The sequence below is a fragment of the Scyliorhinus canicula genome, chromosome 4 (assembly GCF_902713615.1).
Source record: "Scyliorhinus canicula chromosome 4, sScyCan1.1, whole genome shotgun sequence".
NCBI classification, from domain to species: domain Eukaryota; kingdom Metazoa; phylum Chordata; class Chondrichthyes; order Carcharhiniformes; family Scyliorhinidae; genus Scyliorhinus; species Scyliorhinus canicula.
In genome coordinates, this window is record NC_052149.1 from 188,718,986 (window position 1) to 188,732,876 (window position 13,891).

At 45.3% G+C, this 13,891-nt stretch overlaps 1 protein-coding gene across 2 annotated transcripts in view; it reads left to right on the forward strand.

The window, feature by feature from the left end:
• Positions 1-13,891, forward strand: part of rufy1 (RUN and FYVE domain containing 1) — an 89,526-nt gene that overhangs the window by 59,728 nt on the left and 15,907 nt on the right. For both annotated transcript variants that reach the window (XM_038795708.1, XM_038795709.1), the window contains exon 15: positions 9,772-9,866. In XM_038795708.1, the coding sequence (XP_038651636.1) occupies positions 9,772-9,866 (95 nt within the window). The remainder of the gene's footprint in view (positions 1-9,771; positions 9,867-13,891) is intronic.

Genomic DNA, 13,891 nt, shown 5'->3' on the forward strand with positions numbered 1-13,891 from the left:
CAAAGTTGACTGATGCACATCGCCTTTTAACAAATGTGAACTGGGTATGACTAAATTCTTGAAGGTAGGATCTAATTTTAAAAGAAGTTAAACTAATGGGTATGCATGAACCCACCACAGATGGTGTAACACTCCACATACTGTGATACACCACTGATTTATCGCTGCATCTCAACCTGCTGTCAGGAAATTGAAATTTTGCATAAGTTTCTCACAAATGTGGGATCCCTTGGCCTTCTGTTGGTTAGGAAGTGCTGGTATGGTAGCACAGTGGTTAGCACTGTTGCTTCACGGCGCCAGGATTCCATGTTCGATTCCCGGCCTAGGTCACTGTCCATGTGAAATTTTCACATTCTCCTCGTGTCTGCCTCGGTCTCACCTCAACAACCCAAAAGATGCGCAGTGTAGGTGGATCGGCCATGCTAAATTGCTCCTTAATTGGGGGGGGGAGGGGGGGGAGGAAAAAAATTGATAATTTATTTTTTAAAAGCTGTGCCTCGATAGATGGCTACCCCATCTGTCGCGACAGCTGCAGTTAAATGATTCAGGAAGATGAGAAAACAAAATAGCTGCAGTGAGTGGATTTTTTTCCTCTTCGGTGCTCAACTACAGTTTAGTTGGGTTAAATATTAACCAATGTTCGGTCTACACAAAGAGAGTACTGTGTCGTTTTATACCCAAGTTCCCTGGACTAGGACAAGGGGGATATAGCTCTACATGAAGAAGATGGGCAACTGTCATTTTATATCAGACAGGCATAAATTAATTGTGGTGAATTTCTGTGCGTTAATTTGGAAACTCTTGCATGTATTCCAATTTCTGCATGTGTCACACTAGTGGCCAAAGAAAATTGGTGCTTTCTAATAACAATTAAAGACTTAGCCGATCTTTTTCACGGAATTATTTCAGGGATTTTCTTTGTCTCAGGAGAGCACAGGGTCTGACCTTTGCTTGCTCTTTTGGTTTTTAGAACATAGAACAGTACAGCACAGTACAGGCCCTTCAGCCCACAATGTTGTGGCGACCATTTATCCTAATCGTAAGATCAACCTAATCTACACCCCTTCAATTTACTGCTGTCCATGTGCCTGTCCAAGAGTCGCTTAAATGTCCCTAATGACTCTGACTCCACCACCTCTGCTGGCAGTGCATTCCACGCACCCACCACTCTGTGTAAAGAACCTACCTCTGACATCTTTCCTATACCTTCCTCCAATCACCTTAAAATTCTGTCCCCTCGTGACAGCTATCTCCGCCCTGGGGAAAAGTCTGGCTGTCCACTCTATCCACTTCTCTCATCACCTTGTACACCTCTATCATGTCACCTCTCTTCCTTCTTTGCTCCAGTGAGACAAGCCCCAGCCCCCTCAACCTTTCTTCATAAGACATGCCCAACAGTCGAGGTAGCGTCCTGGTAAATCTCCTCTGCAACCTCCAAAGCATCCACATTCTTCTATAATTAGGCAACCAGAACGGGACACAATATTCCATGTATGGTCTAACCACGGTTCTATAAAGCTGCAACAAAACCTCGCGGCTCTTAAACTCAATCCCCCTGTTAATGAAAGCCAACACACTAAAAGCCTTCTTAACAAACCTTTCAACCTGGGTGGCAACTTTGAGGGATCTATGTACGTGGACCCCAAAATCCCTCTGTACCTCCACACACCCAAGAATCCTGCCTTTAATCCTATATTACTCATTCTTGCTTGCTTTGCTCATACTGTCTTTTCCTGCACATATGCATGTATTCTTGTTTGTTTTCGTATTCACTCTTTTCATTGCGCTTCATTATCTTATGTTAGATGCGTATTTCATTCAGTGTTTGAATCCTTTTACTGCTTGGATAGAATCAAGAACCTATGTCATTCACAGATGCTGTTTTTATTCCTAGTTCCAAACCATTTAGCCTTGGAAAGGTAGTTGTAAACCAATTTAGCAGTAATGGTTAGGCCAACAAGAACTTATTATTTAGGCTCATGCCAGAACAGAAGAAGGTGCCCAGTGTAATTTCAAGGCAGCTGTACAATCTGTTCTAGGGTGTTGGATACCATTCGGAAAGTCTTCATAGTCTTAAGTAAGTTAACTGTGTATATATTTATCTCCAAGAATGTACAGATATACAGTAAAAGGTTCATGCCAGGAGCTGTCTCTGTACTTGCTTGTGTACATGTTTCTAACCAACACTCGGCTGACACTAGTGCTGGCCATGTGTTCTCTTGCATCACTGTGGATGATGCTGGATTCTGACCCACATTAACCCTTTTCTGTGCAAGCGCACCCCCCCCCCCCCCCCCCCCCCCCCCCAGGCCTTTATCCAATACATAGTTTACCCCATGTATTTACATCCCTATATTACCCCATCTCCCCTTTTGAATCTCTTGAGTTCATAGCTTCAGGCAGTCTGAGCACCTTATAACCATTCCGTATCTTGTTTACACTACTGTCGGTGTATAGGCTCTGTTGCTGCTGGTAGATTTCAAGGTTGTTCTGGCAGTTGGGTAACTTCCTCAATGTATCTTCACTGTACTGTGAAAACGGGTGGTCTAGAGATGAGAACAAGACTCTTCCTGTTCCCCCTGACTGTACCCTCTGGGTGCCAATCCAGACAGGACTGAGGTTGATCATCGTGCTACCTGATCGTACGATTTCTCTTGAGGTCTTTAATCTGGATTTTATAATTCTTTTGTGGTTGTGGCAAATGTCTGCTGTGGTACTTTCTGTTGTAGGCAAAAGCCTGCTTCTGAGGGGCAGCACGGTGGCGCAGTGGGTTAGCCCTGCAGCTTTACGGTGCCGAGGTCCCAGGTTTGATCCTGGCTCTGGGTCACTGTCCATGTGGAGTTAGCACATTCTCCCCGTGTTTGTGTGGGTTTCGCCCCTCACAATCCAAAAAAAAAATGTGCAGGATAGGTGGATTGGCCACGCTAAACTGCCCCTTAATTGGAAAAAATGAATTGGGTACTCTAAATTTTATTTTTTTTAAAAGCCTGCTTCTGCTCTCTTGCTTGGATTCCCTGGTATGAGTTTTTTCAGAAAAATTGGAAGTTGCGTGTGGTTTCCTGCACATCAGGATCTCTGATAGTGCTGCAGCCACATATAAATGGGTGGACCTCTAGGTTAACCATACTGTTGGAAGTTCTCGATCTTTTTTAGGTGGCCGTTTACAGTCTTTTGACCTCTATTGACTGTGGGTATTGTGGGGAGCTGGTGCAGTGGTGGAAGCAGGATGGGGTGGCAAAAGTGTGAGAAGTACTCATTTGAAAGTTGTGGGCCATTTATTGGATATGATTCCATCCAGGATCCTGTGGCTGGTGAACATCACTTCAGTGCCTTAAGTTATTGTTCCCACTAATGAATCCATACTAGATCCAACTGACAAGAACAGGAATACACCTGATCTCGCGATTGATCTTAGTCAATAGGCCAAAGGGAAACTGAAATGACCAGCCACTCATTGCTAATTAGGTGATTGTCAATGACCGTAGTAAAGAGTTTTTGTACCAAGCTTTCATGCTGCCACCCTTGTTGTCAATAATGGCGGATGTGGGAACATGCAATTTTCTTGGTAAATCTATGGAATTTATTTGTGGTCACTGGCAGGTCTCTCCTTGTCAATTGGGGTTGACATTTTGTTTTATGTGAAGGTTTACTGTGGCCCTGGAAAGTGTCTGTGATTGTTTGATACCTTGGATGTATACCCATCTCATGAGATGTAGGCAGAACCTCTGGGGGCATCTTTGCTAGCTCCTTGTCATTCAGTGATGAGACTAATGGCTTATGGTCTGTTTTGATTGTGACCTTGAGGCCAATGACCTAGTCAGAAAACTTCTAGGTGGGTGGAATGGTGACTCAGTGGTTAGCACTGCTGCCTACAGCGCCGAGGACCCGGGTCACTGTCCGTGTGGAGTTTACACATTCTCCCTGTGTCTGCGTGGGTTTCACCCCCGCAACCCAAAGGTGTGCAGGTTAAGTGGATTGGCCACGCTAAATTACCCCTTAATTGGAAAATAAAATAATTGGGTACTCTAAATTTATATTAAAAAATAACTTCTCCTATGCCAACATGACTGTTACGCGTTCCTTTTCATTGATTGTGTATCTCATCTCCATGTCTGAGAGCTCTCTGGAAGGGTGCATACTCCAGTCGATGACTTCCATCCAGTTGTTCTTGGAATAGGAATGCTTCAAGACCTGTGTACCAAGCATCTGCTGCTATGGTGGTGGGCAGAAATGGGTCACAGTGAGCTAGAATGTTAATGGAGAGCAGCATCACCTTAATGTGATGGAATGTCCCAGCACCATGCTTGCTCTTCAGCAGATGCCTCAAATTTGATAAAATTGTTGCTTGCTGGTTCACCATCTCCAAGAATCACAAAGTCTGGGATCGAGGATGGGGCTGATAAGTTGCTAATAGCTTTAGTTTTCTGTGGGTCTGCTGTGTTGCTTTTATTGCTCACTGTGGTCCAGGAACCTAATTTAGCATCCGCCCTGCTTCCTGCAGGTGCTCCTAAATCTGCCGTGAGTCTCTTGTCACCTCCACAATTGTACCATGAACCAATACGTCATCCATGTGGCAAATTATCCCTCTGTAGGCTCTGCAAAGTGGCTGACCTCGTCCATTGAAATATTTCTGGCACTAAAATGATTCCAAGTGACAGGCAGGTAAAGCAGAATCTGACAAGAGGGTATTGAATGTGGTCAGTAGCCTGGATATTTCCTCGAGGGAAAGTTGCCAAAATCTGCAGTTGGTGCCCAGCCAGACCTTGGCCCGCTGAGGACTTGGGTTTACTTCTCTGGCTATGGCTTTATTGAACTATGTAAGATTGACTCAAATATGGGTGGACCCGTTTTGTTTTGGGACTGGTTCAGCATCTTCCCTCAGTTTGATCTTGTTTGTTTTTTCAGTCACCCCAGTCATGTGAAACTCACTGGAACTTTTTATACTTGGAGCCAGGCCCTTGTTGGTTGACATCAATTTTTTGTAGAAGGTTAGGTTCGACACAGACTTTGTGGCTTGGTAGTGAACAGTCCTGTTTGTGGATCAGAGTCTTTGAAATTCCTGTATCCTTGTATTTGGTGTCACTTGCAGGACTCCTTTCACCGGGAACTTTAAGCCTCCTGCTGGATGTAAATGTGTTGTGGATGGCATCAGCTATCGTCGCAGCCATGGTCTTCGACAGGACTGTAACACTGAACATGTATCCAATTTAAAGTTTGTGAGATGGCCGTTAACCAAAATGTCTGCATTCCAAAGTGAAAATCTTGAACCTTTGACCTCCCCATGAAGCATGGCTGTGTGTCCTCTTGGTGTGCAGTCTCCACCTCCTGAATCATTGGGTCTTGTGTGTTTAGCTGTTTTGGCCCTGTACAGTTCGCAAAAGTTTTTAAATTCTTTTTTGCCCAATTAAGGGCAATTTAGGTTGGCTAATCCACCTACATTTTTGTGTTGTGGGGGTGAGACCCACGCAGACACGGGGAGAATGTGCAAGCTCCATATGGAAAGTGACTCGGGGCCGGGATCGAACCAGTGTCCTCAGCGCTGTGAGGCAGCAATGCTAACCACTGCATCACTGTGCCACCACAGTTCGCCAAAGTGTCCAATCATGTTATGTTGAAAACATTGGGCTAAAATTGCAACTTTTGATCTCATCCGTGGGGGATCTTTGCTCCATATCGCTGGCATGGTAGCTCTACTATATACGAAAGAAGAACAAGGTAGCCTGCCTCAATGACTACCGACTGGTGGCCTTGACGTCTGTTATCATGAAATGCTTTGAGCAGCTAGTCATGAGACAGATCACTGCCAGCCTCCCAGAAGGTCTCGATCCACAGAAGTTTGCCAGTTTGCCTATCACTGCAACTGGTCCACAGCAGATGCTATCTCTCTGGCTCTACAATCAACACTCTTAACACCTCAACAAGGGCACCTATGTAAGACTGCTGTTCATCGACTACAGCTCCGTCTTCAATACCATTATCCCGACAAAACTAATAACCAAACTCTGCAATCTTGGACTTGCCCCTCCCTGTGCAGCTGGATCCTTGACTTCCGCACCAACAGACGGCAATCTGTCAGGATAGGCAACAGCACCTCCTCCACATTAGTCCTCAACACTGGGACCCCACAAGGATGTGTGCTCAGTCCTCTACTCCCTATACACACATGACTGTGGCAAGATTTAACTCCAAATCAATCTATAAGTTTGCGGATGAAAAGACTGCTGGGCCGTAACTCAAACAGCGCCGAATCAGACTCCAGGATGGAGATAAATCACTTGGTTGCATGGTGTACCAAAAACAACCTCTCTAAATGTCGGAAAGACCAAGGAACTGATCATCGACTTCAGGAAGCGTAGCATGACACACACCTGTTTGCATCAATTGGTCCGAAGTGGAGATGGTTGATAGCTTTAAGTTCTGGGGGTCACCATCACCAACAGTCTGTCCTGGTCCACTTGGGTTGATGCAACAGTCAAGAAAGCCCAACAACGTCTCTACTTCCTACGGAAGCTAAAGAAATTTGGCATGTCTGCATCGACTCTCTCAAACTTCTACACATGTGTAATAGAGAGCATCCTATTCGGCTACATCAGAGCCCGGTATGGCAACTGCTCGGTCCAAAATCGCAAGAAACTGCAGAGTGTGGTGAACTCAGCCCAGCCCATCACACAAGCTTGCCACCCCCACATTGATTCTGTATATACCTCCCGCTGCCTCAGGAAGGCAGACAGCATTATCGGAGACCCCTCCCACCCAGGCATTGTCTTCTTTCAGACCCTTGCATCAGGCAGAAGGTACAGAAGTCTGAAAACCCGCACATCCAGACATAGGAACAGCTTGTTTCCTACAGCTATAAGACTCCTCAACGACTCCCCCTCGGACTGATCTGTCCCCTGTAAGAACGCTATTCACGATGCCCTATGCTGCTCTTGCTCATGTATTTGCTTTGTTTGGCCTCTTGTTCCGCGCTGTAACCAATCAGTTTGTCTATGTACCATTTGTCAATGTTCCCTGTTGATTATTCTCTTTGTCTACTGTGTACGTTCCCTCGGCCGCAGAAAAATACCTTTCACTGTAATTCGGTACATGTGACAATAAATCAAATCAAAATCTACTAGTCGGTTAGGATTTTCTATTCCTTGGCCTGGAGTGTCCCGCTCCTGTGCTGGTCCACTAACTGGACTGTGGGATTTCCTTTGTACCACAGTTACTTTTTCTGCTTAAGATGGACCTGTGCTGCACCCAGAGTTCAGACTGCCTAGCAATCAGGATGACTTGTGTTAGATCTTCCTTCACTTGAAGCATGTCTGAGAGTGTGTCGTCTGCTACTGCCACAACTATTCTATCCCTGATCCATTCAAATTTTAGGTCTCTGTATTCACAGCCTTCAGCCATCCTGTCCAGCTCATTAGTGACAGGAGACTCATTAAATTCAGCACCTTCAAGGATTTTGTACTTTTTGGGTTTAAAATAACCATCAGATGATTTTAATACTGCTTCAAAATTAGCACATTTTTAATTGATTCCTTTTCTATTAATAATGTCTGTTCTCAGAACTACCAAATGAAGCAGTGAGTTAACTTGTTGAGTTTCTGTTTATCCAGACCTGAAGCAATTATGAATCTAAGGAATCTTTTTCTCCAAAGTACCAAACTATGAAACAGATCTGGGCCTTGAATAAGTCCAAATTGATCTGGAAGAGTGGATTTTTGATCATTGGTTAGAAATTTTTAGTGTCGACTTAGCTTTAAAACGTTGCTGAAATTCAAGATGGCGGCACCATTCACAAAGGTTTACCTACACATATCAGATTTGGCAAACCCCTGATGCAATGGCACTTGCGCTCGGCCTTGAAAAGATTTTAAACAGTGGTTGCTTGGGTTGACTAGCTGCAGACATCTCTGTTTTAGTGCTGTGCTTTAGGATCATGAAAGCATTGAGTCCTAGTCTTTAAAGCTAATTCTTTAATCGTGATGCTTCTGAATTAATTAATTCACTTTCCCTTTTTGGAGCAAGTGCAACTCGAGAATCTCTTTTTTTTTTTTTTGTTTTTAAACAGCAATTTCTGACTACTGAACTATTAAATTTCTCAGGGCTTGCTTTATACTGGAATTTAAAAGCTTTAGCTCACTCTTGCTAGGTGTGCTGACTTTGCATTCTGGGAATTGAAACTGAACTTGCAAGATCCGATGGATTCTTCCTGCAGTGAAGAGTTTGTTTTTGACTTCAATTTCCAAGCTTTTCCCTGGCAATTTTCCTTTGCACATCTGCTTCTTGAGTTTTTCTTTAGGTCAAAATACATCTCAAATTTAATTAGTTTTGCAGGGTTTACTAGAATAGTCTCTAATTATGTACTTTGATAAATAGTATAACCACATTGAGAAAATGTCTCCAAATATATCATCTTCCTAATACTTGTTATAGAATTGACACTTCACATATCGTTTGTTATTCTTTCTCCATTTTTTTCTCCTCCCATTTGGAGATATAGTATTTGATGCATTACTCGTAATGATTCCCACACATTCATTGAAGAGAAGGAAAACTATACAAATAATTGCTTGGTGATACAGAACTTGAGTATTGCTGAACAGAGACATGCTGTCAAAGCTTTTGTCTTGCGCTTGTCACCACAGGCACAAGAATGCCAACTTTTAAAGGAAGCAACAATTTGTATTGAGTGAGAAGAGAGTATTGATTTGTTGGGCATTCAGCTCTGATTGTTTGATGTGTTGCCATGGAGAATGCATCAGGGTGCTTTGTTTATGTTGTAAAGACCTGATCCGTGCAAGACGATATGTTTGGTATGTCTTTTTTTTTCTGCAATACTCAAAAAATTATATAAAGTGGGAACCACTGTGGGAGAAAATATCTTGGAGGCTCAGTGTCCTCTCATTTTCCTCCTCTCCATCCTTTCCTTAAATAGTGGCTACCTTTAATATGTAATAGATTATTCAGGAAAGCATAAGGGAGGCTGTATCAAGAGCACCTCTTCCAGAGCAAATTTAACTTCAAGCTGAGACAGTGTGGTATGCAGCAAGCAAACATGCTAATAAGAGCATGGGATGATTTTCAATGGTCTAAGTAAGAGCAGCCCAAAGTTTCCTCTTTGCTTTGGTATCTAAAATGAAATGAATCTAGAGGTTTCTTGAAGCATTTAGGGTTCCTATATAAAGGAACAATGTTCAACCATGTTTTCTGTAAGAGATCACCAATCTCCCCTCCACTTGTACTTTAATACTTTTTGTGTTCCTGTTCCATTATGGCCTATAAAAGATATTTGGTACCTGACAATTCATGTACATAGCTGCGTGGCCCATCATGAAAGTAGTGTTCTGTCAAAGAGCTGCTCCATGGTATTTTGAATACAAAATATCTTATGCTGAAGATGGTTTAATAGCATTCATTGTGATGTTTAGGGATGTTTTAATGCCACACGTGATGTCATAGATTAACAGCTGAATAGTGCACCAAATAGAAGGTCCAAACTGTAAGGTAGTTGGCCAATGTGAGTGGAAAACATCAACATGAAAGATGAAGCTGACCTTTTTTGGTAGGTTTCATGTATTTAAATTGACAAATTGACACATGATACAGAGGGAAAAAATAGAATCATAGATGATGTGTACAGTTTTGTATATGAATTATAATTTATGTTCCACATGCTAGAACAGCATCACAAACCTACTGAGCCACTTAATAACAGTATCAACAGAGTACTGTACCATTTGCAGTCATCTTACTTAAAAGATTGATATATTTGTGTTACAGGAAATGCAGAAGATGAAGGATGAGAAAAAAGAACTACGAAAGATCTGCGAAGAGCAGGAACAGGCACTTCAAGAAATGGGGCTCCATCTGAGTCAGTAAGCCACTGTTTTAGTGTCTCTTGATGCTTGGCTTCAACTTCGGGTTCAGTTTTGTCCTTTTTTTCCCCAAGACAAAGGATGGCATAAGATATTGAGTAACACTCAACTAATTGAGCCTCAATGTATGTTTGTGGCTAATATGCTGATTAAGTTGCGTTTAGAAGTTAAACAGTTTCAAAATGTAAAGCTCAATATACCCACAAATTTTATTATTTTTTTGAAAGTATTTTTATTCAACAAATTTTCAACAGTGTTACAATTCACAACCCCCCAAACTCCCCTCAACCCCCCAACAGTTAACGGTAATCAACCCCCGAAAATGCATGATGAACAAACCCCAACAATTGTAGAACCCATCTCTCGGCCCCCTTAGAGCTAATTTCATAATTTTCAGTGTCAGAAACTCCAGCAGGTCCCCCTGCCACGCTGAGGCATAGGATGGAGACGCTGACTTCCATCCCAACAAGACCCGCCTACGAGCAATCAGCGAGGCAAAGGCTAAAACATCTGCACCCGCCTGCAGCTCTGGCCGGTCCAACACCCCGAATATGACTCCTAGGAACCGGGCTCCACGATCACATGCGAGACCCCTGAGATGGTGCTGAAAAATTGTCCTCCAAAACCTTTCCAGCCCCTCCCATATCACTCATAGACATCCTCCACCCCTTTAAACAGCCAGCTCATCCTAGACTTTGTGAAGTGTGCTTTCTAAACTATCTTCAGCTGTATCAGCCCCAGCCCCAGGCTCATGCACGGAAGTCAAGGCAGTTACCCTCTGCAGTACCACGCACCAGCCCACCTCTTTCCCACTTCACCTTAACTCCGTCCATGGATACCCCGTCCTCTTCCAAAATCCTCCCGTAACTCACCACGACGACCCCCTCTCCAACACCCCTGTTGACAGCACTGCCTCGGTAACGTGCAGGTGCTTTCGGGAAGGAGGGAAAGACCTTCCTCGCAAGACCCCACACTTGCATAGAACTGAAACTTTCGCCCCACGCCAGGCCCCCCCCCCCCCCCCCCCCCAATCCATCTCCGAATCTGCTCTGTATTTGCGCCCCCCCCCCCCCCCCCCCAAAAATAGCTTGGGCAAAAAGACCGGCCATGCATTGAAACAAGAACAGGAATCGCAGTAAAACATTCATCTACCTCCCCAATTCAGCCTTCACTCTTCCCCACCAAGTTAATGAAGTTAAACTTCCTAAGCCCAACCCAATCCCAGGCTCCCCAGATACCTAAAGTGAGACGCCGCCAGGCAAAATGGCAGGGGAGACCACAAAGTGTTCACTTTTCCCTAAATTCAATTTGTACCCTGAAAAGTCCCAAATATCTGAAGCAACCTCATTATGCTCTCCACCAAAGAGCTTGGCTCTGAAATATACAGTAACAAGTCATCTGCATATAAGGATCCCCCCCACTATCCCCTTCCACAACCCCGAGTTCCTCCATGCAATGTCCAAGGGCTCTTTAACCAATGCAAACTAAAGGAGGGGACTTGGACTTCCGGTGGCGGCATGTAGGTGGAAGTCGCACATTGGGTGGCTTTGGTTTTTAGAGTTTAATGCCTGGTTCCAGGGGCAGTTTTTTGGATAAGTGGATATAGGAAGACATAGGGAAGCAGGGGAATGTCGAAGACCCAGAAAAAAGCCACAGGGAAGAAGGGGATGAGCGAACGTTCGCTGTTGAATGAACTGGTCAGCCCGATAGCAGGAAAGATGGCAGAGATTAGGTTGCTGGGTGGGGCCATGCCATTCACAGTAAAGACTTTGACCGAGGTGATGGCTTGAGAGTTTGAAAGACAGTTCACCAAGCACCTGGAGGTGATGCGTAAGGAGATGATGCAGTGATGAAGGAACTGGTGGAAGAGGCAATGAAGGCACCGGTGTTGAAGGCAACGGTTGCGGTATGGGAACAAGGAGAGAAGTTGAAGGGGGAGGAGGAAGCTCTGTCGCAACATAGTGACCAGTTCACCTCGATGGGTGAGGAGCTGCGGAGAGTGGTGGAAGGCAACAAAGGACTCCGAGCCAAATTGGAGGACAGGTTGAGGCGGCAAAATTTAAGAATTGTGGGCCTGCCTGAGGGGGTGGAGGGCCCCAGCCGACTGAGTACTTCATGAAGATGTTGGTGGAGATGCAGGGGGATGGGGATGAACCTTTGCGGTATGAACTGGACAGGACTCATCGGTCGCTCAGGCCCAAGCCGAAGACAAATGGGCTGTCCAGGGCGGTCATAATTTGTTTTCACAAATTCCATGTAAAGGAGATGGTGCTGAGTTGGGCGAAACAAAGACATGATGTGCAGTGGGAAGTAGCCGGTATTCATAGGACTTAACTGTGGAGCTGGCGAGAAGGTGGGTGACCTATTGGTCAGGTGAAGGCGGCATTCTACAGTAATGGTGTGAGGTTTGGCGTGGTCTACCCGGCGAACCTGAGGGTGACCTATACTCGAGGCTTTTCTGCTTTGAGATAGTGGAGGCGTTCGTGAAGGCTGACAGACTGGGGTTTGGTTCTGGATTGAGGGAAGAGGATGGAATGCTGTATACAGCCTCATTTCTTGTTTCAGGAAGTTTATTTGTTTTCTATGGTTAGGGGGAACAGTTGGGTTTGGTTTTTTGGATTGGTTGATGGAGAAGGGTAGTGTACCCTCTGCTATAGTTACAGTGTGTAGGAGAATATTGAACTTTGGCGTTTTGCTGGTTTCCTGTGATGTGTTTTTTTTTCCACTGGTTTTATTTGTTTGCCTTTGTTTTCAAGGACTGGGTCACGGAGAGGGGATTGGGAAGAGGGGGAAGCCGAAGCAGGTGCCTCCACACTAGCAAGCAAAGGTTTGCTAGTGAACGGGAGTGTGGTGGGGAGAGGGGCCGCGATCGTTGGAACCTGGTTGAACAGGTTTCGATGGGCCTGGGAAGTTTGAAAGGTGGGGGGGTGGGATTGATACTGGGAGAGGTGTTTTCAAGAGGAAGTGGGTGGGGGATTCTAGAGGGGGGAGGGGGTTCAATGGCAACAGGGACCGGGTGGGTCAGACGCAGTGGGAAGGATTACCCTGGAGATCGTGATGGCGGGGGGGGGGGGGGGGTTGTGTGTGTGAGTGAGACCTCTCTGGTCAGATTAGTAACGTGAAGCGGTTGGGGATCTGGTGAAGAGGTCATGGGTGTTTGCGCATTTAAAGAGCCTAAAGGCCAACGTGGTGATGCTGCAGGAGGCTCATTTCAGGGTGAAGGATCAGGTGAGGCTCAAAGGACTGGATGAGTCAGTTTTTCCAATTGGGGTTTGATAGCAGGGCCCTGGTATAGCGGTATTAGTGGGCAAGAGGTGAGGTTTCAGATGGAGAAGGTGGCAATGGACCGGGGGGGGGGGCTGCTTAGAGGGGAGGTTGGTAGAGCAGCCAAGCATATATGGCCCCAACTGGGATAATGTAGGGTTTGCGAAGAGGGTGCAGCTTGCTGACCCAGATTTGGACACTCGCAAGTTAATAGTGTTGGGAATTGAAATATGGTGCAAGAGCCGAGGATGGGCCGGTCTCGGCTGCGCTCGCTAGCCCAGTCAGGAGGGGGCAAAAGCACTGGCTGCGTTCATGAGAGAGATGGACCCGTGGAGGTTCCTGCACCTGATGGAGCTGAGTATTCGCTTTTCTCCCTGGTACATAAAATGTACTCGAGAATAGACTTTTTTATATGGGGACGGCGTTATTGGCTGGGGTCAAAGAGTTGGAGTAGTCAGCAATATTGGTTTTGGATCATGCGCCGCAATGGGTGGATGTGATTCTGGAGTAGGGGGTGGCCCAGAGGCTGGGGTGGAGAATGAATGTGAGGTTAGTAGGGGACCGGAGTTTTTGCAATAAGATTGGAAAGGTGATTGAGAAATATGTGCACTGGCGAAGTTTCGCAGTTAATGATTAGGGAGGCTCTGAAGGCTGCAGAAAGGGGGCAGGTGACCTTGTTTAAGGCTAAGATGGACAAGGAAGAGAGGGAGGAGCATTAAACATTGATAGAGAAGATGCTGGAGGTGGATAGGAGGTACGTG